Source organism: Sminthopsis crassicaudata, chromosome 6, assembly GCF_048593235.1.
Source record: "Sminthopsis crassicaudata isolate SCR6 chromosome 6, ASM4859323v1, whole genome shotgun sequence".
Lineage (NCBI taxonomy): Eukaryota > Metazoa > Chordata > Mammalia > Dasyuromorphia > Dasyuridae > Sminthopsis > Sminthopsis crassicaudata.
This window is the reverse complement of record NC_133622.1, coordinates 124,356,203-124,380,760: the sequence shown is the minus strand read 5'-3', so window position 1 is coordinate 124,380,760 and position 24,558 is coordinate 124,356,203. Positions and strand designations below refer to the sequence as shown.

General features: G+C 33.7%; 1 protein-coding gene across 2 annotated transcripts in view; it reads left to right on the top strand.

Annotated features, from left to right (window-relative positions):
• Positions 1–24,558, top strand: part of PAPSS1 (3'-phosphoadenosine 5'-phosphosulfate synthase 1) — a 138,387-nt gene that overhangs the window by 49,229 nt on the left and 64,600 nt on the right. For both annotated transcript variants that reach the window (XM_074272379.1, XM_074272378.1), the window contains 5 exons: positions 3,104–3,218; positions 5,872–6,107; positions 8,071–8,209; positions 14,136–14,254; positions 23,886–23,999. In XM_074272379.1, coding sequence (XP_074128480.1) covers positions 3,107–3,218; positions 5,872–6,107; positions 8,071–8,209; positions 14,136–14,254; positions 23,886–23,999 — 720 coding nt within the window. In that variant the 5' untranslated portion in view covers positions 3,104–3,106. The remainder of the gene's footprint in view (positions 1–3,103; positions 3,219–5,871; positions 6,108–8,070; positions 8,210–14,135; positions 14,255–23,885; positions 24,000–24,558) is intronic.

Genomic DNA, 24,558 nt, shown 5'->3' with positions numbered 1-24,558 from the left:
AGTCCCTGAAGCAAGCTGGGAGGAACACTGATAGGATCATATGTGGATTCTGATTTTGTTTAGGCCTATTGTTGAAGTGGACCTTTATTACAGTCTCATCCCAAGTGGAGGCTTTGTTGGAATTCTACTTTATTTTTATGTTCTAAGCTATTTGGTCATTTAGATGTAGGACAAAAATAGTTTCTACAAATATCTTTCTTCTCCAAGCTGCTTTGAGCAGAAATACATTTCATACCAAATGAGGACCTTTTATCACACTTACCTCCACTCCTTGGAATTCTAAACATTGATGACATGTATAACTTAAAATAATTTTGTTAAGCATTAATTTATTAACCCATTTTATTGAGTATATAATTGCTTGACCTAAAGTAGATTATAATTGCATGGGAAGGTGAGAAATAAGGATACAATAACTTTGAATTTTAGTTCCTAGCAAAATTCTGGGCACACAGTTATTCATTTGTTTGTCATATGGTCTCAAAGAGAACAATGACATCAAAAAGGTCATGCTATAACTTGTAAATGAATTGGATCTAAATAAGGGAATTCTTGCAAAGTTGCCAGCCTTACTCTCTCCTTCAGAGCCATCCTGTATCCAGTGGTAAGATTTAGCTCAGGACCACTAGAGATGATATAGTGGGAGACTTTTTAAGTCTAAGTTTGATTGAGGTAATGCTTATTCAGTGATTAAAGCTAGGTAAGAAATGAAGAGGTCATTACTCTTTTACTTAGTCAGAAAACTCCTCAAACCCAAAATCAATTTGGTCGGGGAAACCCCCAAGGTTTCTGGCCAAAAGGTCATTGGAGCCTTCAAGTGAAACTTTATCTGGGACCTATTGTTGGCCAATCAGTGAAAGTCAGAGTGATTTGTGTTTAAGGAATGGTCCTTAAAAAAGAAATCTAGCCCATAAATCCTAAGGTATCTTGTGAAGCGTCAGTGATCAAATATCTAAATTTATATATCTTGGTCATAGCATCTGCAGGTAAGAGTGTGAATCCATATATGGACAGAGGGGAAGGAAGGAAGGAATAGAGAAGAAAAAGGAGAAGGAAAGAAGGAATCTAGCTAGCTGGGATAGCTACTATTACTTACAGATAATTGTTTGTCCTTTATTCTGGTAGATGATCAGGATATCTGGAAGGTGATGTCATGACTTGCAAATGAATTGGATTTAAGTGATGGAGGGCTGTGCAAAGTCCCCAGCTTCATTTTCTCCTTCAGTGTCATCTTGGTCCAGTGGTTGGAGATGGTCCTGGGTGCAGTGAAAGACCCAGGTCTTAAAGCTAAGGTTTCAATTTGACTAAGGCAATACCCATTTAGTGTTAAGCCTAGGTAAGAAATAGACCAAAGAATGGCCTCTTTTACATAGTCAACCCTCCCCTCCTCCCCCCCGAATAAAGAAACAAAAAAATCCATTGGTTTCAATATACAGTTATCTAAGGAATTGTAACTATTTAAAGAGTATTGTTTCTATATTAGTTATTTTTTCTTGTGTTATTTTGTGTTTATTTTGGTAGAGCTGGACTCAAAGATTATGGGCAATTCTCTACAGTGTAGACGATTGAAATCACTGATTTGGACCAAAGTAGGTCTTAAAACGCTCCAAAAAAGTGCCTACAGTTTGGTCAATTTCAAAAGTAATAACTAATGCCATAGAGAAGAGTTAGAAGACTTTTGTCACTTCTCAACTAGATTGTTGCAACAGTTTCCTACTTTGTTTTCCTTCAGTCTCTCCCAACCCCTTCTAGTTCAGACTCCAAGCTGCTGTCAAAGGAATTTTCCTCAATCACAGGTTTGACCATGTGATTCCTATAGTTAGTAAACTCTAGTGGTTCCTTAATTTATTGTCGCTAACATAGGGAGTTTGTGACTTTTTTGTGACTCCTTTGGCAGTCTGATATAGCTTATGAACTCTTTCTCAGTATAATGCGGTCTGGCTTATTCAAGTTTTAGTGGACATTCCAACTTTCTTCTATACATTCTGATATAGCCCAATTGATCTGCTCTCTACTCCCCATGCATTTTTTAAATCAGTGGAGTGACTTCTTTTATACTGGGAAAGTAGCAGATAGAAATTCATGATGAGAAAGGTTTGCTTCAATATTTTGCTAGTCATTGACTTTAAAAAAAAAAAAAAAAAAAGACCTTAGAATTAAAAGGAATTATTTGAATTGTTTGACCTATCCAATGATAATCAACATTTATCAAGTGTTTACTATGTGTAAAATACTGTGCTAAGGATAAAGGATATCAAGAAAGGCAAGAACCACCTCTGCCTTTAAAGAATTTATAATTTATTGTGCTTCTTATATTGAACTGAAATTTGCTTCCTTAGTAGCATTTTAATCTTAAACTGACATTGATTTTTCTTTTCTGGAGTGGTACAAATCTAATATTTGTTCCAGATATGTGAAGTCAATGATTTAGTCTTATCCTTCTTCATTCCCCTCAAATGTTTTCTTTTCCAGTCTAAATTCTTTAGTTCTTTCAGTTTTTCAATATATGTTACATTGTGTTGTCTCTTTATCATCTTGGTTCCTTGTGTTGTAGTTTGTCAGTGTTCCTCCTGAAATATAGCATGAAACACATTATACTTGTAGTCTAGGATAGTGGTTCAAACTTTTTTTGGTCTCAAGACCCCCATCATGCTTTTTTTTTTTTTTTTCCCCTGAGGCATTTAGGGTTAAGTGACTTTCCCAGGGTCACACAGCCAGGACCTGTTAAGTGTTTGAAGCCAGATTTGATCTCAGGTCCTGACTTCAAGGCTAGTGATCTATCTACTACACTAAATAGCTGCCCTCACCCCATCATATTCTTAAAAATTATTGAGAAATCCTCCTTTAATAGCTTTTGTTGTGAATTATTACTATCAACATATACTATATAGAAATGAAACAGCTTTGTATTATTGTAAAAAATAGTTTTGATCTTGAGGACTCTCTTTAAAGAGCTTTAGGGGGGACCTTCAGGAGAACTTGGAACACATTATGAAAACCATAGGTCTGGTGAAGTTGTTATCTGCCTTATTTAGTTTTTTTTCTTATGCAGCATATTATTGGATACTGAATTGAAAGTAAAATGATTCTCTTTTTTTTATAGGGGATGCAGAGGGCCACCAATGTCACTTACCAAGCACATCATGTCAGCAGGAATAAACGAGGTCAAGTGGTAGGGACCAGAGGTGGATTTCGTGGTTGTACAGTTTGGCTAACAGGTATAGCAACTAATTTCTATATTAAACCAAAGCAAACTAACTTTTATGTTACATACAGATACTGTAAGTAGATTGTTTCACAGACCTCTAAGTAAAGCATTTTTTATGTAATGTGAATTTGCCTGTGGAGGGGAGAGGGGCTGGCACATGTAGGGATTTGGGGCAGAGTAGTAAGCGTGGGAGGAAGAACACATAGTGGCCAGCCATGGTGAGTGGGAAAGGTGGGGGATTGACTGAAACCAAGAGGAAGAACAGATGGGGAAGGAGGGCAGAGATGTGTCTAGACATAGATACAGACAGGAGAGGGTAGATGATAACATGTTGGGACTGGAAACAAACATGTGGTCTTCAAGTGCATACTTACAGAAATATGGAGGGCAAAGCACCCTTTTATATGTTCTTTCTCTCTCTCTCTTCCCCTTCCTCTTTCCTCCTCCCCTCCTTTTTTCCTTTCCTCCCATCTTTGCTGTCAGCACCAAAGGTCTCAAACCAATCTTATGATCTGGCATCAGTGTCCTTCTCTCTTCATACATTTTTCTGCTTTCATTTGCAGGTTTTTTTTTTGGGGGGGGGGAGGAGACGGGATGTAGTAGTGGGGTAGGATGATAGACTTTGAAGTACTGAGTCAAGGGACAGGAGGAGAGAAAGAACCATATTCTGTGGTAAAGTTAACATATGGAATGTGGATTTCTTTGAGAATTCTTTACAGAAAGTAGAATTTGTGTAATTTGAATTTTGATAAAGTGAGAACTGTCCATAGTGTAATCTACAGTAGTATTTCCTTAAGTATGGACTGCATATGGGAATTTGTAATTTATATCTAAAACAATTTGAATATATAAACTAACATATTGGGATGTTTTCTTTATATATCAACCAAAAAAAAAATCAGCTAGATTTACTGCAAAAGCATATATGAGAATCTTAACTATCTTCTATTAAATTAGACTTTAAAGATATTTGCAAATATATATATGCCACTTTTCTGATTTTTTTTTTTGTTTGTTTTGGAAAATTTTTATTTTTATTTTTGTAGAAAATAGATGAGTTTACTGTTCTTATTTTTAAAATAATATATCAATATTTTAAAAAGTTATCAGTTTTAATTTCTAATATGATAAATATTGATAGATATAAACCATGTAAATGAAAGCGTTTGGTCCTCAGTAGTTTTTAAGAGGGGGTCCTAGTTAAAAACCTGGTTAAAGGTTGGAGAACCACTGTTTTATAGCACACAGAATTATTCTAGAAACTCAGATTTGGAGTTTAGCTCTTGGTTTCTGCCTTTAAATTTCTGTGAGACTTTACACAAATTATTAGAAAGTTTTATATCTAAAAGTTTCATGGAGGCATCTAGATGGTTCAGTGGAGAGAGTTCTGGCCAAGAGAAAGAAAGATCTGAATTTGAATAATGGCCTGTTAGACATAGGACTGGGCTACTGTGGTACTTAGGAAAGTATAGCTGGATTTTGTGTTGTAGAATTAAACAACAGGTTTGGCATGGTACCTTAAAAATCCCAAGTTATTGGAAACTATTATAATGTATTGTCTCCAACTTTTCCCATTGCTATATTAGACTTTGAACAAGCATCACCATAATTTAAGATGAATATAAAATAAAGAACATGTGGAAAAGGGAATGAGGGTTAGCTCATGATAAATTTGGCTACTACATTGCTCCAGTGAAATCAAAACCTTTCTGATAACAGTTTATGGACATTATGGAGACAGGTCTTGGAGACTGGTCTTTGGGTCATCTTTGTACCCTTTTATCCTTGGTGGTCTATAATTTAAAGGAACATATGTTTTTTTTTTTTTTTTTTTTTTTTTTTTTTAAATGATGAAACTTGGGTCCAGAGGGAATATTTGAAAATCAAGTACCACTTAGATGTGAAAATTAAAGTTCTTTTGTAAGCTTTCACTGACTCCTTGATTATGTTCAATTACATATGCAAAGTTTATTGCAGGTGCACATTTTCATCATTTCAGAATTACATATGCTTTTTAGAGATAGCTATTGAGATAATGAAGTCTTTCCTTTGCTAAATTTTATTTTTGGGGGTGTTAGGGGTATTAGTGAGTGGAAGATAAATGGTATCATATTAATTCTTAGACATTTTGGTGCTGCAGCTCATAGAATGTTGGACTTTGAGTAAAGAAGCCAAGAGTTTAAAATCCTGCCTCAGATATTTACTAGCTATGTAATCCTGAGAAAGAAACTTAATCATTTACCAACCTCCGTTTACTTATCTCAAAAATGGGGGATATTAATAGCACCTACTTCATAAGATTATTTTATGAGGATCAAATGAGATAACATGTAAAATGCTTTGCAAATATAAAACATTATATATAAATTCTTGTTATTATTAAATGAAGATATTGTAATCTTATTTCCTTGATAGTAGTTCTCATAAACCCATATTGTATATGAGGTCTAAACTAGCTAGTCTTAACCTTTTTTGTATCTTGGATTCTTTTGACTACAATCTAATAAAACCTATGTAATATAAAATATGTAAGAATGAGAAGGATACAAATTGTTGAAATAATAAAATGTTTAAAAAATGGAAAAAAAAAAAAACAACAAGTTTATAGATCCCAGGTGAAGAACCTTTGCTCTAAACTGCACTTGGTCATTTTCAACTCCCAGGTTTGTCTGGTGCAGGGAAGACCACAGTGAGCATGGCATTGGAGGAATACTTGGTCTGTCATGGTATTCCGTGCTACACTCTTGATGGTGACAACATTCGTCAAGGTCTCAATAAAAATCTGGGCTTCACGCCAGAGGACAGGGAAGAAAATGTCCGTCGCATTGCAGAGGTTGCGAAGCTCTTTGCAGATGCTGGCCTAGTGTGTATCACCAGTTTTATATCTCCTTATACCCAGGTAGGTGTCTTGGCTTAAGTGATCATTTTTTAAAAAAAGTGATGCATTTTAACTCTAAAGCATGCAAAGGAAAATGGGAAATATAAAGAAACCAAAGAATTTGGTTGAAAATTAAAAATTAAAAGGCTTACTCTAGTATGATGGCCAGTTAGGCCATCATGAGTTAAATGAGGCCTCAGCCACTAACTAGCTGTGACTCTGAGCAGATCACTTAATCTTGTTTGTCTCAGTTTGTTCATGTATAAAATCAGCTGGAGAAGTATTCTCCATTCAAGTATTTCTGCCAAAGAAAACCTATGAAGAATTGGACATGACTAAACAACAGTAATGGTTGGTTTGATGTAGACCTCAAATCCAATTCAGTAAATACTCTGTTAAAATCAAATTAATTTTCAGTGGAATTTGGGATATATGTTCAAAGAATTAAAGATATTTCAAAAATTGATTTTGATGAAAGTCTGTTACATTGACAAAGTTATGAATTGGAATCTTCCAGATATTTTTATGATTATTGAGTGAATTGCCCATATTTAATAAATACATGAAGATAGACATATATTCATTGAATGTTCATGTTCTGTGGGCTTATCACTGAGATACATGCTGAAGTTAGCTTAAAGATGTTCTCTGCTGCTGCAGGCTCACCATGGAGAGGAACCTCGAGAGCTTTATATGCTCATCTCTCATGGTGACAACATCCTGATTTAATATAGCTTTCTTTATGCTATACTCTTTTGCACCCTTTCATATGAAAAGAGTTCTAAAGAAACAGTTTTGATGTTTACATCTTCATGATACATGGTATATGTTGGTGAGCCATCTTTCATGGCTCCTCATTGTCCAAACCACTAAGCTCAGCGTCCAAAGCCCTGGATTCCACTCTTATCTGCATGCAGTTAGCCTCTTGCTATCTTTTTCCTTCATATGGCCCCAGAACCAAACTTCCCATTGATATTGCTTGTTTTTTAAAAAAAACGTACCCTTACACTTATATCTTATTGTTTAGAAATGTATCATGTCTATCTGTTAAAGTTATACTTGGCCTTCAAAGCCAAGATCAAATGCTGCTTCAGGGAAATCTCTCCATTGGTACTCAGCTATATGTGCACTTGTGTGCTTGTTTTTCTTTGTCTCTCTCTGACTCTCTTTTCCCTCCTCTTCTTCTCTTTCCTCTTCCTCTTCTCTTCTCTTCCTCATCTTCCCTTGTCTTCCTCATCTTTTCTTTCCTTGCTTTCCCTCTTTTCCTCTCTCTTGTCCTCTCTTCTATGTCTTTCATTCTTTCTATTCTCCTTTCTCTCTCTTCTCCTCTTTCTGTCCTGTGTATTTGATTTTCAGTTTCTCTTTCTTTCCTGCTGTCAGTTTGTCTATGTCTCTCTCTGTTTCCCTCATTCTCTTGATTTTTGTGTCTTTATCTCTATTCTTCTGTCTTTGCCTGTCACACACTCTTGCTGTTTTTTCTTTTTGTCTTAATATATTTCTCTTTCTGTCTTTTTATCTGTCTCTTATTTGAACTTACAAAGCCTTTCTTCTTTTATCCTGTTATTATTAGTTGTCTGAATTATTTCCATCATTCCACTATAGACTGGGGCTATATCTTTTATATATATCTTTGTGGCTTTTCTCAGTACCCAGTACAAAGGGTTCCTCATAGTAAGTGCCTAATTAATATCTTTTATATCTGGAAAGTTTTTTTCCAGAGTTTTTAGAGGTTTTCCTGAACTTTATGTTTCAAAGTCTTGGAAAGTTTTATGGCTTGGATGCCATAAATGGTGCACAATTTCTTGATTTCTGGTTTCTTCAAGAGCCAATTATCATCAGCAGTGGGACTTCCTTTCAATGTCAGAGATAGGTCATATGTGTCTTGAAGACTATATAGAATTGTGACCAAGTCAATAGCAGATACATGTTTCTTAGTTTTAGTTTTTAATTTTTAAACTTCTAAATTTTTTTTTTTTTTCTTAAGGATCGTAATAATGCAAGGCAAATCCATGAAGGGGCAAGTTTACCTTTTTTTGAAGTGTTTGTTGATGCTCCTCTGCATGTGTGTGAAGAAAGAGATGTCAAAGGACTCTACAAAAAGGCTCGAGCTGGAGAAATTAAAGGTAAACAAGGATGGCCTTTTCCTTTTCTGTGTTCTCATTAGGACTGCACCTTAATAATGACAGATGAAATTGACAATTTGGGCAAATAGGCAGGACTTATGTCACTCTTTAGCTTAATAAACTCTAGTGGCTTCTTATTGACTGTAGGAGCAAATATAAATGCCTTTTTGGAAATTTTAAGCCCTTCACAACTTTGACTCAACCTTCATTTTCTGGAGAAGACTCCTTCTGTACTTCTGCCTTTTAGAATCTCTAATTTTCTTTTAAGATTCAATCCAAGCTCTACTTTCTACATATGAGTCCTTTTCTGAATCTCTCTTTTACCTTCACCCAGTATGTGTTGCCACTCTTGGAATATAAGCCCCTTGAGAACAGGTATGGTTTCATTATTGTCTTTGCCTCTAGTATCTAGCACAGTGTTTGGTGTATAGCAGGTGTTTAATAAATACTTGTTGAGAACTAGTTTGTGGGAGTTATTTTCCAGAGATCTAGACACTAGAAGGATGGAGCTTCTGCAAATTGAACATGACACATCTGATAGTCTTGGAGACTTAGACTACAGATAAAGTGGACGTTATAGTTCAAATAATAATGAAGAAAATTTCTAAATTTTAAAATCTGAAAATTTTCTTGAGGTTAAGTTTGGACCTTATTTATCTTTGTAGATAAAATTTGTATATAATCATTATACATTAAATTTAGTGGATGGAATCTCCTTTACAACATTTCTGATAAATAAGTCTTTTAGTCTCTTTTTGAAAATCTCTAGTGATAAGATGATCCCTTCACCATCCCAGAAAGCTCTCTTCTTTGGGAGGGAGGGGCGGACTGTTATTTTTAGGAAGTTTTTTTTATCATATCAAATAAAGCTTCCTTCTCTCCAATTTCCTATTATATCTCATTCTGTCCTCTGAGGTTAGCATAAGAAAGAATTATAAGATAGTTGACAACAACTATTCAACTAATGTTTCCTCCTGACCTGTCAGTTCCGCCTATTCCACATTAACATTGTTAATCATCTTTAGTTTAGTTTAAGTCTTTATTTCCGCTGCCCACTTGGTTGCCTTTCTCTAGATATGTTTCAGTTTGTCTTTGTACCAAGGGTGGAAACTGGAAGTATTTTAAGAATTATGGACTCTGAACATAGTGCACTTTGCCTACTTTTTATTAGAGCTTAGGTCCTTTCTGACAGGACAAATTTCTTATTGCCTTGTCCACAAAAGTCTATGAATTCTTTTCCCTGTGAACTCTACTGGATTCACACACCCTACCTCTAACATTTACTGTCTATGCAATAGTGATCTGTGGTGAGTCACTTAATCCCTCTAGAACTCAGTTTGCTTATCTGTAACATGAGGATAATGGACTAGATAACTTCTCATGACTTTTCCAATTCTAGATCTATGATCCTATAGATCTAAAATTCCTTGGGTGAACAAAAAGTCCCTCTTCAATAAACACCATTCCTCTTTAAATTGATATTTACAAATATCCAACTAACTAGTCTACCTGACCATTCAGTTTTCTGAGCTTATACCAGGAGGAAAGCAGTTAAAAATTCCTAATCAACAGACTCTCCTAAATAATAATAATATTAATAATAGTAATAGAGACATACATAGTTCTTTAAAGTTATCCCATTTGATCTTCAACAACACTGTGTAATAGATATTCCAAGTACAGTTTTACAGATAAAGAAACTAAGGTTCAGCAGAGTGAAATCATCTTTGAACCTTATGTAATTTGAATTTTTGTCTTCTTAACTCATGAGTTTAGCATTCTTTCCATTTAGGTAATTCTTCCTCTTTGCTGGAAGTTTATTTTTGTTAATATTGTGATATCTGATTCTTCTTGAATCCTTGATGGTTTAGGGTCTCAGGAGGTAGAGGAAGCATTAAGGGAATCTGTTCCTTTTTTTTTTTTCTTCTCAATATTTCATTTTCCCAAATATATGAAAAAATAGTTTTCATCATTAATTTTTGTAAGATTCCGAGTTCCACATTTTTTCTCCTTCTCTTCCTTATTTTCCCCCTCTGCAAGACAGTAATCTTATATAGATTACCTATATGTAATGCTTGTAAACATAATTCCATGTTTGTCATGTTATGCAGGAAAAATTAGACCAAGAGGAAAAAACTATGAGAAAGAAAAAGACAAAAAAAAAAAAAAAAACCCTGAAAATATTATGCTTTCATCCATATTCAGTCTTCATAGTTCTCTCTCTGGATGCAGATGCCATCCATAGTCTATTGGACTAATCCCAAGTCTATTGGAATTGTCTTGGATTGCTGTATTGCTGAGAAGAGCTAAATCTATCAGAGTTGGTCATCATATAGTTTTATTGTTACTGTGTAAAATGTTCTTCTGTTTCTGCTTATTTCACTCAGCATTAATTCATGTAGTTCATTCCAGGCTTTTCTGAAATCAGCCTGGCTTATTATTTCTTATAGAACAATAAAATTCTATTATATTCATACACCATAACATTCAGCCATTCCCCAGTTAATGGGCATCTACTTAATTTCCAATTCCTTGGCACTACAAAAAAGCTACTACAAATATTTTTGAATATGTGAATCGTTTTCTCTATCTTAAGATCTTTTTGATTACCCATGCATATGTACTGTCAAAAAAAATTATAATTATAAAATTAATTTAAAAAAAAAAGATCTTTTTGAGATAGAGACCCAGTAATGTTATTGCTGGATCAAAGGGATCATAGTTTTATAGCTCTTTGTGTATAGTTCCAAATTGCTCTGAAGGGTTGAATCATTTCACAACTCCAACAATATATTGAGCCCCAGTTTTCCCACATTACCTCCATTATCTTTTCCTGTCAGCAAATCTGATAGGTGTGAAGTGGTGCTTCAGAATTGTCTTCTAATCAACAGTGGAAATATTTTTTCATAAGACGAGAAGTAAATTTAATTTTTTTATTGAAAAATTGTTCATATCCTGTTTTGACCATTTATCAATTGGGGAATAACTTGTATTCTTATAAATTTAACTAATTTTTCTATATATTTTAGAAATGAGGTTTTTATCAGAAACACTGGCTGTAAAATTTTTTTCTCTTTTAATCTTGGCTGTATTGGTTTTGTTTGTCCAAAACCTTTTAAATTTAATGTAATCAAAATTATCCATTTTGCATTTCATAATGCTCTGTAGTTGGAAGCTGCTACTCTTGATCTCATTAAGAATCAACAAGGAGAAATTGGTTGGTGATATGGAAGGGACAGAAACTTTAGGAGAAAATGACTAACTCAGTTCAGTATCCTTTTATTCCTTCAAGTCTTAGTTTAGGTATTATACCCTTCAAGAATCCTTTTCTTTTCCCCTGCAACTGAATGTGTTCTCCTTCCTTCCTTTTGACCTGATCACAGTTTATCTTCTCTGAAATACATTTTGTATTTCCTTCTGGTAAATTTTAAAGTCTTCAGGGAAAGGAACTACTTCACAGTGTCTTCCACAAAATTGGTGTTGATAAACTTTGTATAGAGCGACTCTAACCCTAATTAGTATGTGTTGAGAAATCTGGAGAGAGGAAGTTGCCAGATAATGTTCAAATGTAGTCTGGTATTCAAAAAAAAAAAAAAAAAAAAAAAGATGACGGAAATAGATTCTGGAGGCTAATTAATGACTAGCACTTTAACATAAATTTCTGGCAAAATTCTAAAGTACATTATCAGATGGGTGGCTATTAAATGTTTAGAAATCAAAATAATATAATAATTAGGAGCTAGTCATTTTCAGAGTTAATTTCCTTATTTGATGAAGTTACTCAGATGGCATTTATATAACCTTTTAAGGTTTGTAAAGCATTCATTACACTAAGTGCAAAAGGTGAAACTGAAACAGACAAGTTAGAATTTGACTTGCTCAACTGGATTTGCATTTTCAGTTGCCTGACTCCCAAGTCCAGGGCACTTGCCTTAGGCAGACCAATCCCTTAGACTTAGGTCTTTTTAGGTCTTTTTTTTTTTTTTTTTTTTTTTTTTTTTTTTTTTTAATAATAGCTTTTTATTTTTCAAAATACATGCAAAGATAGTTTTCAACATTTAGCCTTGCAAAACCTTGTGTTCAAAATTTTTTCTCCCTCCCTTCCCCCTACCTCCCAATATAGGATTAACATGTGCAATTCTTCTAAATAATATAATAATATAAAATAAAAGTTATATTGTTATTGTCATACACATACTTGTTTCTCTTGTAGAGTGTAACCTCCTACAATAGAGAATGATTTTATTCATTTCATCCATGGTACCTAGCATAATGCTTGGCACATAGTAAATGCTTGTTAATATATTCTTATAAACAAATGCATTCTTAGCTCACCAATTATATTAAAACCTATCCCCCCTCCCCCAAGTCTTGTCAGGCAAAAAGGGAAGTTAACGTAAAATTATTTTGATACATGGATTTTTTCTTTCTTTTTTCTTTTTAAATAATTTTTTATTGAAGCTTTTTATTTTCAAAACACATGCAAGGATAATTTTTCACCATTGACCCTTGCAAAGCCTTGTGTTTCAACCACCTTCCTTCCTAGATGGCAAGTAATCCAACATAGTAAATACATATGTAAATCCAATATAGGCATACATATTTATACGGCTATCTTGCTGAACAAGAAAAACCAGATCAAAAAGGAAAAAATGAAAAAGAAAATAAAATTTAAGCAAACAACAACAAAAGAAAATGCTATGTTATGATTCACACTCAGTTCCCACAGTCTTCTCTCTGGGTGTAGGTGGCTCTCTTCATCACAAGATCATTGGAACTGGCCTCAATTATCTCATTGTTGAAAAAAGCCACGTCCATGATGAGTATGGTTTTTTTTTTTTGTTTGTTTGTTTTGTTTTTTATAGCTTTTTATTGACAACATAAGCATGGGTAATTTTCAACATTGACCCTTGCAAACACTTCTGTTCAAACTTGTCCCTTCTTTCCCTCCACCCCCCTCCCCTAGATGACAGGCAGTCTTATACATGTTAAACATGTTAAAGTGTATCTTAATTACAATATATTGTACATATTTACATATTTGTAAATATTTATACAAATACATATTTATACATATTTACATATTTATACAAATCTCTTGTGAAAAATCGGATTTAAAAAGGTAAAAATAACCTGGGAAGAAAAACAAAAATGTAAACAGCCCACACTCATTTCCAAGTGTTCTTTCACTGTGTGTAGCTGTCACTGATCAATTGGAACTGAATTGGATCCTCTCATTGCTGAAGATAGCCAACTTCCATCAGAATTGATCCTCATATAATATTGTTGTTGAAGTGTATAATGATCTCCTGGTTCTGTTCATTTCAGTTAGCATCAGTTCATGTAAGTCTCTCCAAGTCTCTCTGTATTCATCCTACTAGTCATTTCTTACAGAACAGTAATATTCCATAATATTCATATACCATAATTTACTCGGTCATTCTCCTATTGGTGGGCATCCATTCAATTTCCAGTTTCTAGCCACTATAAAAAGGGCTGCCACAAACATTTTGTCACATACAGGTCCCTTTCCCTCCTTTAAGATCTCTTTGGGATATAAGCCCAGTAGTAACACTGCTGGATCAAAGGGTATGCACAGTTTGATAACTTTTTGAGCATAGTTCCAAATTGCTCTCCAGAATGGTTGGATCCATTCACAATTCCAGCAACAATCATGATGCATATGTTTAACAAAGAAATAAAGCAATATAGCTCTTTTCTACTCAAAAAACTACTCAAATGAAAAATCATCTAACTCCTTGCCATTCTTTAGGAGAAGTCTTATCTAAGTGAGATATACAATTCAGTGAGTTGTATATCTGTTATGGCCAAAGTGTGATCATCAACACTGGGATCACTTAATGGAGTGTGTGTGTGTGTGTGTGTGTGTGTGTTTAAATTCTTCTTTCTTTACTTTTATTAATAGGCTTCACTGGGATTGATTCTGAATATGAAAAGCCAGAGGCTCCTGAGTTGGTGCTGAAAACCGATTCTTGTGATGTGAATGATTGTATCCAGCAAGTTGTAGAGCTACTACAAGAAAGGGTAAGGACAGTCAAGGGAGTGGAACATTAGAAGTGAAATGTGCCAATTCTGCACAAATTCTCTCCTCTTCTCCCACATTAAGTGAAAGTGAAAAATCAGAATCCTGAGGGAAAACAATGAAACAATATATACAAGATCATGAGTTGTTATTTTTAAAAGTTAGATAAAATTTAAGTCCAAGAGGGACTCTACAGAAATTTTTTTTGTATTTTTTAAGTTTTATTTTTCCCAATGGGAAAATCAGGAGGAGTCTTAATTTTCAAACTTCTCATTTGATAATAATCATGTAATTGATATCTTTAAAACTTTTGGCCCAAGGTTAATATTTTTATTTCTTAATGTTTATTTTTAAATTTATTTTTTAAAATTTTGATTTCAAAATTCCCTCCCCTGAGCCCCTCCCACATTAGGAAAGGCAAACAATATGTGAAGTTACACAAAAAATATTTCCTTATTAAATCAGGTAATAAAAAAAATGCAAGAAAAATGAAGGGAAAAAGATGCTTTAATCTGCACTCAGTCCATCAGTTCATATGTTGTCTTAGATTTTTCTGAAACTATTTTATTCATCATTTCTTATAGCCCAATAGTATTCTACCACAGTCATCTTTCAGGATTTGTTTATCCATTCCCCACTTCATGAACATCCCCTCAGTTTTCAATTCTTTACTACAACAAAAAAGAATGCTATAAATGTTTTTGTACATATAAATCATTTTCCTTTTAAATTTTTTGGTCATACACCTAGCTGTGGTTTCTAAGGTAAATATTTTCATAAAATGATGGTTGTAAATAAGTTGTGTTTTTATTTCTATGAACAGTTAATTTGTTTTTCTATAAGAAAATTAGGGATGAAACCTTAATTTAATGAAATTATTCTGCCTTATGTATAGATTATAAGATCATAGATTTAGAGATAGAAGGGATCTTTTGATGTCGTAGAATTATAAAATCATAGTTTTAGAGTTTGAAGGAAACTTATAGATTGTTTAAGATGAGGACACTGAGATCCTGTAAAGTTACATGATTTGTCCAAGATTAAACAGATAAATGAGAATCAAAGATAGGATTTGAACTCGGGTTTTGTGAATCAAAGTAGCACTATTTCCTCTGTATAAGAGTTCTTCCACCCTCATTACAGAGACAAGTCCTAAGAACTTAAGGAATTTAAGTGGCTGATTTCAACTCTAGTCCTCAGACTTCCATTTAGTTTTCTTTCCTCATGCATCATATTTTTAAATCAAGGCTTTCGTTTTCCAGAAGAACAAAGTGAGATTCAAAAGATTAAGTAATTTTCCAGGTGTTTATTGTTGTTTTGTCTTTGCCTGTCACTTTTTAAATTTATAAAGCTTTTTCTTTTAGGCTATCTTTTTTGCTTCTTTCTACTCCCCCACTTCCCTCTCCTTTCCCCACCAGAAAGGTGGCTTTTACTTTCCTCCTTCTAAGAAAAGGAGATGAATGAACTGAGGATAAGTAGTTCATTCTATTGTCATATCTCTCTAGTACAGAGTAGACTTGTGATTCATATCTAGCTCTTATGACTCGTACCCTTTTGGGATTTGTGATTATCTTTACGTGGGTATTTCCTTTTATAAAGGCAGGATTGCCAGTTACTCTCTGACTTGGTAGATGGCCTGTAGTTGTGATGGCTCCCAAATTTGTCACTATTTGGCCACTCTCAGTGAATTCTGAACTCTGAACTTGGCAAGGTTGATCCCTGGACAACAATCAGTTGTCTAGCATGGATTGATCACTTACCATTACACCCAATAGGAATCATGTAAATGTTTAACAAGTTGATTGAATAATTCAGCAGAATTGCTGCAATTCAACAGAACTAAAATTAGCATTCATTTATTAAGTGATTAATATGTCAGGCAAATAAACAAGAAATAATTTTAATTGTTGCTATTCAGTGAATGAAGTCGACAAACATTTATTAAGTCTTTACTATGTGTCAGGCATCGTGCTAAGCACTTGAAATATAAAGAAAGGCAAAACATGATTCCTATGTTCAAAGAATAGATATTTCAATAGAGGAGACAGCATGAAAATGATTACATACATATTAGATAAAGTCACTATCAATGGGAGAGAATCTTAAAGGGTCATTGGCTCTTAACCTTTGTGTGTGTGTGTGTTCGTGTCCTGTACTCTTGATAATCTGGTCATGCTGAGGAGAGAGCATTTTGAAAAGAGCTGTTTTAAAAAAATAAATAGTAAGTAAAAAAATAGTTCACATTCCTTTTAATATTTTAAAGTTTTCTGAGCACAGTAACTTCAGATTATCCTTATTTGAAATGTGTTCATCCTTATTTATCTATTTATTTATTTATTTTTAAAAGTTTTTTATTTTTCAAAACATAAATGCATAGCATTTGCTGCATGAGTATTCACAAAGTAAAAATTTGCCCTGGCAAATATACATCTCATGTTAGCCTCATGAAACTGGAATAAGCCTTCTTTGAAAAGAAACTTGTCCTTGGGGAAGTTGTAACTGATATTAGACAAATATCAGCATTTTTTATATTGTTGAACCATTACTGATTTGACCTCATATTCAAGTTAACAGTTTTCCCTTGGTGTACATTTTAGCATACCTTGTACATGTCTTTGATCTAAACCCTGATACAGGTCATTTCATTTTGACAGGTAAGGCTAAGAGTTAACTTCTATAGAGATAACCTGATATGGTAATATAGTATTTGGCTGGTTGATACTCAACAGCTGTACGGTTTAGTTCTATAAAGCATCAGATCTGTACAGGGTATCTAAAGGTCAGATTTCCAGCATCTAAAGAGCTGACTTACAGAATTTCTCTCCTAAGGCTGGCAAGTTTATTAAATGTGTATTATATCTTGCCACCCTCCTAGCAGGAATACATATTGAATCCAAGCCTTAGGAACCAGTTTTTTTTGCAAAACCTTGTGTTCCAGTTTCCCCCACTTCTCCTCTCCCTCCCCCAGATGGCAAGTAGTTCAATATATTTTAAAATATAGTAGAAATACATATTAAATCCAATATATACATACATACATATGCATACACTTATCTTGCTGTACAAGAAAAATCAAATCAAACCAGAAAAAAAAAAATCAAGAAAATAAAATGCAAGCAAACAATAAACAGAGTGAGAATGCTATGCTGTGAACCACATTCAGTTTCCACAGTCCTCTTTCTGGGTGTAGATGGCTCTTTTGATCACAAGATCATTGGAACTGGTCTGAATTATCTCATTGTCGAAGAGAGCCATGCCCCTCAGAATTGATCATTGTATAATCTTGCTGTTGCTATGTACAATGATCTCCTGGTTCTGCTCATTTCATTTAGCATAGTTCATGCTCTAGGCCTCTCTGAAATCATTCTGCTTATTTCTTATAAAACAGTAATATTCTATAGTATTCATAAGCCATAACTTATTCAGTCATTCTCCAACTGATGGCATCCACTCAATTTCCAGTTTCATGCTACTACAAAAACATCCTTATATAATTTTGATGCCAAACAAGGTAAGTTTGTTACCTATAAAAATTCTCATATATGTATATTTGAAAAACTTGGCAACAGAATTTGAAATATTTCCATTTTATGAAATTTTGTTGCCAGATGATTTAAGTTTGTTGTTACATATAAAAACTCTTATTTGTATATTTGAAAAACATGGCAACAGAATTTCCTAACTTACGCTTTTCTAACCTATGCTTCTATATGAAACATTTCAGTCAGTTTTAAGTTGACATGTTAAAAATATGATAATGCAGTACATTTAAGTTACTATTCAAGAAAAACTGATTTGACATCTGTTAGAATGGAAATTTATGCACTGAATTTTAGCAAAAATCTTTGCTGAATTGGTGGCTGTAACTGAAAAGTGAATATCATGATTTATTTAGTTATGTGTAGCAAATATTGTCCTTCTTTCATGTGGATTTACAATTCTTTGTAAGATATCTGTTTTATCCGTGACCAAGTTTTGAAATAAACTCATCTTAGAACCACATCTTTGACTCACTGCATCAAAAGAATTAAAACAAATAATGAAGCAAATTCAATCATATTGCTATTAATATTAAGAATTATTAGAAAGAATGTGGTATAAATGAAATAATATTTTAAAGTTGTATTTACCTGTACTACACAAACCTTTTTGTTTGGAAAATCCTTTTTTCTTTTCTTTTGTATGTTTTGTAACATATAATAGCATCACAACACATGAATATAGAAGAGGACAATAAAGACACTGTACTTAAGAGTAGAAACAGAATTATTATGTGGAGGAAATATACAGTAAAACTAAATACAAGTTCAGGGAGGAGGGTACAAGCATTTTGGGGATCAGAAAAAATTTCATATTAAAGGTAGAGGCTTGAGCTATGTTTTGAAGGAAGAGAGGGATTCTGTGGGGGTAGGAGTGAGAATGGTCTTCATTCTAAGTAGTGCAGAGACTCTTAAGATGAGAATTGGAATACTATATGAATGACCTTTTGCCTGGTCACCAGAGTAGGCAGATGACTAATATACATGGAGTTAGAAAAATAGATTGGAGTAGGAAGTGGAAGAATTTATATTTAACCTAAAAGTAATAAATGTCACAAGAGTTTTTTGAGTAGGAGAATAATAGGCTTTGTAGGAAATCATGTTGGCTCCTATATAAGGGTAGGACTAGAATGGGGAGAAATAAGGCAAGGAGAAACCTGTTGTATTGAGTCACTTTTTCATTGTGCCTGACATTTCATAACCCCCATTTGGAGTTTTCTTGGCAAAGATACTGGAGTGATTTGTAAAATGAGCTTCTCCAGCTCATTTTGCAGATGAAGAAACTGAGGCACATAGGGATACGTTTCTTGCCCAGAATCACATAGCTAGCAAGTATTTGAGGCCAGATGTGCCACAGAAGATAAGGAAATAAGGAGCTGAATTTGTTAGCTAACTGAGTCACATTTAACTAGATATACATTCCCAGGATAGATTTTGCAGAATCTTCATGGAAATCCAGTTTTTGACTGTGTTTTACTTGGCAAAGAAATTGATCCCTTTTGTTTGTTTGGGAAGGAAGGAGTGACAGATGGACAAACCATTGGGTGCATAGAAACCTTTATTATTAAGCACTTGCTATGTGCAAACCCTAAATATGAAATAGTTTTAGAATGGGATTTATTTGATCATTTGGTAGAGGAAAGTGAGCTGGAAAGCCGGTGTGGATATCTCTTGTTCAGGCTTTAGAAGGTTTACACTATAAAGTATTTAGACAAATGAATGTGAACTACAATTTTGCCAAGAAGGGCAACTTGGAAGCAAGGGAAATTGAGATGGATCTTAGTAAATATAAACAAATAAACAAACAAAAAAATTGGGGCCAAAATACAGAGGTTCAAAACACAAGTTTGGATGGGCTGAAAATAAAGACCTGAATGTGGGGGATCTAGAACTGGAGGAACCCCAGATTTCTTGTAACCATCTCTAGCATTCCTCAAAAGTTACTGAAGTCAGATTGATAATCCTGGGTTCAAACAATCTCTAATCACATAAATTTGGATTTACGTAGTATAATAATTAGTAAGTTAAATAATCACATTTTGATTTAGTAAATAGCAGACAGGTTTTGGAAAACTAGTGTGTGTTTATGCACATACTAGTTATGTGACCTGGGCAGGCCCTTACCAGTTCATTGTCTAGGACACTCTCAGGGACCATAAGTTGCAGAAAAGTTGCTTATCTACAGACACAGGGCTAAAGACACTTGAGAAAGTTAGAAAAAGAAATATTTAGAAAGAAGAGTTGGAAAGAAGGAGAAAACTAAGGAGAGAAATACTATAAAGCCATGTCAGGAGGAGATTATATCCATTGTTGTAACATATACTCCAATCATTGGGAATGCCAACTTTTCCTTTTGGATATTTTAGTGCTCTAAAGAGGCTATTTTTTGGAGGGACTTCGGTTTAGAGTTGTGTCTTTTACTACATTTCCATTAGATAAGATTGTTTTATTTTGGCTGAGGAGATGTGATGTGTATTCCTCACACAACCAATTTCAAGATGTTGCTATCAACAGGTAACTTCCGAGTTGACATGGATCCCTCATCTGCCCACAACCTCAGACTCTGCAGCACTTCCAGTCCTTGCTTTCTTTTTTGTGTGTATATATGTGATTATATAAATCATGATTTTATAGTACATCTGAGGATCTGGAATTTGGGATAGAATTTCTTTCATACCTTGAAATGGTCACTAGATGGCCTACTAGCATTGTCTTTTTATCAGCTTTCTTATGGTTGAAGGAAATAAGACTTTGTGCTGCTGTTTTTAATCTGAAGTGATGTTTTAAATGCTGTTTTTAAATCTAGATTTTACTAGTGCTATAAATTGTTTAAAGGTTTGTCTTTCTACAAAATGGTGGTTTAATGACCTAAAATGTCTTTTACTCTGCACATAAAAACCAAGCTCTGCAGTTTGATTCTCAAGCATTGCCAAAATTTTCAGTATTGGTCTGCATGCTTGGGGTGGGTGCTGTTTAGATAATAGAAATTTAATAGATACATTAAAAATAGGAATGTCTTAATGTTCAAAGGCATACTTGGCTTAAAAAAATGCAGAAACAGAGGAGAAACTTTTAAAATATGGGATCAATGTGTTCATTAACTTGTTAGTGGCTTATTTATGGAGATTGAAATGAAAACACAAGGGCTACTATTTCTAGGGGGCATCTGTTGTGTAACCTGCAGATCTTTTCCCTGAAAAAAACAATAGTAAGCTATCATTACATGGTAAAGTTATGGAGCTAATATATTTCCATTATTTAATCAATTAAGTAATAAATGCTAATAAAATGACTTCTATATACGTCTCATCGAGTTTATTTAGGGTATTTCTAGTAAAAGGAGAAAAAGCTCCTCACCTTTAGTCATTGGGGTTCATAAACATACTTAAGGCGCAGGATGGTACAGTGGATGAGAGAGAGCTGATCTCAGAGTCAGGGATACTTGAATTCATGACCACCTTCTGATTTCTATTGTCTGTGTGACTGGACATGTGGTTGGCCTGTGATTTCTTAGTTTTGTTTTAAGGGAAAGTGCCTGAAATAAATTATTTTATGTGCAAGTTACAAAGGATGCTAGTACTTCAGAGAGCAGATTGGGAGTCTAGAGAGCCTAAGGAATCTCAAGTCCAAATGATCAGTTTGTGTGTGTCAGAAAAGTAATTTTATTTTGTTTCCTGGTTTTTCTTTCTCTTTCTTTGTTTCTTCGTTTCTCTCTTTCTCTTTCTCTGAATTTCTCTGTCTCTGTCTCTCTTTCTCTTTCTCCCTTTCCCTCCTCCTCCTTCCCCTAGCCATTTCTCACCTGATGGACAGCCCCTCAATTTCCATTTCTTTGCCATCACCAGAAAAAGCTATTATAAACATTTTTGTGCATGTGGGCCCTTTTCACATTTTTAAAAAACGATTTCTTTGGGATTCACACCCAGTAGTTGTATTACTAGATCAAAGGATTTGCACAGTTTTATAGCCATTTGGACATCATTCCAAATTGCTCTCCAGAATAGTTTGGATTAGTTCACAACTCCATCATCAATAATGTTTCAGTTTTCCAATCTTTTAGGCATGAGGTATTATCTCACAGTTATTTTAATTTCTTTACTCAATAAAACATTTTTAAAATAATGTTTTGGAGTATTTTTCATTTGACTGTAGATGGCTCTAATTTCTTTATCTGAAAATTACCTGTTCATATCCTTTGACCATTTGTCAGTTGGGGAATGACTTATAAATTTGACTTTGTTTTCTATATATTTTAGAAATGAGGCCTTTATCAGAACACTGGCTGTAAAAATTATTTTCCAGCTTTCTGCTTCCCTTGAAGCATGTTTTCTGAATTAAAAGGGTCTTAAATCTGAAGCTAGAAGGGATCTTAGAAGTTATTTTATGCAACTTCTATATTTATAGATGAAGAAACTGAGATAAGGAAAGTTTGACTAGTCCACTTACGTAGGTAGTATTGGGCAATATTTGATCCAGCTCCTCTGACTCAAGGGCTTTCCCGTTGTACTCTATTTCCTCTCCATAAAAGATTTATCATACCATCACAATTTGAGATGATCATTAAGCACTATTCTCTCTTTGTCGAAAGCAATATTCTTGTAGAACAGTGAATTGCAATAACATGTTTCTTTTCTACAGAAGAGCATGTTTGAAATGAAAACATTGGCTTCAATATATTTAGAAAGTGTTAGTGCCCAAATTTTATTCTCACATTCTTTTCAAGGACAAATGGAATTAAGTATATTTTGTTACTATAAATTAATCTTAAAATACAGCCAAGTTAAAAATCATACCTAGTAGTTTTAGCATGTTATATGGAGCACTCTGGAATTGAAGCATTATTGGTTTTTAAAATTTTAATTTTTTAGTTAACATGCATTCATATTTTTTCTTTGATCTTTACCCCCTACTCTGAACTGAAAAAAGAAAAACAAAATAAAAAACCTTGTAATAAACATAAACAAAACAAATTCTCACATTGTCCTTATTTAATATCTTTATCTATCTATATCTTGCATCTGAGATATACATATCTCATATGTCTCTATCAGGAGGTGATCTGCATAGTTTTATACTGCGTTCCTCGGTATCATGATTGGTCCTTATATTGATCAGAGTTCTTAAGTCTTTCAAAGTTGTTTGTTTTTGTAATGTTGTTATAGTATACTTGGTATCAATTCGTATATATATATATATATATTCGTATATATATATATATATATATATATATGCATATATATATATATATATATTCGTATATATATATACGGCTTCCCAGGCATATCTGACCTATTCAACAGAAAGAAATTGACCCTTAGTTAATGGGCTCAAATTGAAAAGGAATAGCATAAGAATGAAGTATTTACTGGTTTGCTATTTATTTATGACATCTCATATCATTTGTTGAAATAACAAAACCTTTGCTTGAATAAGGTCTTATTTCTCCAGTCATTATGCGTTCTTGGTTAATCTTTTCTTTTCTTTCTTTTCTTTCTTTTTTTTTCTGAGGCTGGGGTTAAGTGACTTGCCCAGGGTCACACAGCTAGGAAGTGTTAAGTGTTTGAGATCATATTTGAACTCGGGTCCTCCTGAATTCAAGGCTGGTGCTCTATCCACTTCGCCACCTAGCTGCCCCTTGGTTGATATTTTCAAGGACTTCTCATTCTTTGGACTCCATACCTTAGAAGACAGCTTGGTTGATAGTTCTCTTCATGTGGGTCTTTTACATAGGGTTTACCAGATTGGATTTACACTTCTTCTCTTATCTATCTTCACTATCAATTATGCTCCATGAGTGAGTGGAGCAAAATAAAGTTTAACACTTATAAAGTTTAACAATTTGTGCTAAAACAACATACCCTGGATTTGGCCACTTTTGCTATTATGTAAAGCATGTATTCTCAAAAAACCCCAAACCAGCAAACAAAGAAAAACAGCTCCAAATTGTTTAGATTGGGGGGGGGGGTTAATGCATAGAAAATTTCTGAGTGTTTATTCCAAGAGATAAATGTATTACCCAGTAGTTGTAAGGATGCCTTTTGAATAAATCTAAGCTATCTGAAAAAATATTTAATGTTGCTTTTTTTTTTTTAAATAGGATATTGTGCCTGTAGATGCATCTTATGAAGTAAAAGAGTTGTACATTCCAGAAAATAAACTTCAGCTGGCAAAAACAGATGCAGAAACTTTGCCAGCATTGAAAATAAATAAGGTAGGGGTCAGATGACATTTATTTGCTTTGCAGACAAAATATCTATGCTATCCCTACTAGTGAAATTGAACTAATATATTTTTTGAATAGTAATGATAGCTGACATTGATATAGTTACATAACAAAACAATAATCACAGCTAACATAGATTAGTCTGTTAAGATTTCCAAAGCATTTTATATTTGTTATTTGATCTGTACAAAAGCCCTTTTTATAGATAAGACAAATGAGGCTTTGAGAGGTTGACTTGTCCAGTATTATGGAGATAGTTCTAAATTTCTGAAAAAGAATTTAAACCTTAGACTTCTTAATTCCCAAATACAGTGCTCTTTCAATTATGCCTTAACAACCATACTGAAAAATATATTTAAAAAACAAAACACACACACACTCATAACCCTTTCCCTTATCTTCTGTTTTCCTTCATTAAAAAAAGTTTCCATTCATCCATTATTTCTGACTTCAATAACAAACATATTTATTATTGCTATTTCCTAATAGATGGACTTTACTTGGTAATGGTATTGCAATTTCTTTCTTTTTTTTTTTTTTTTTAAAT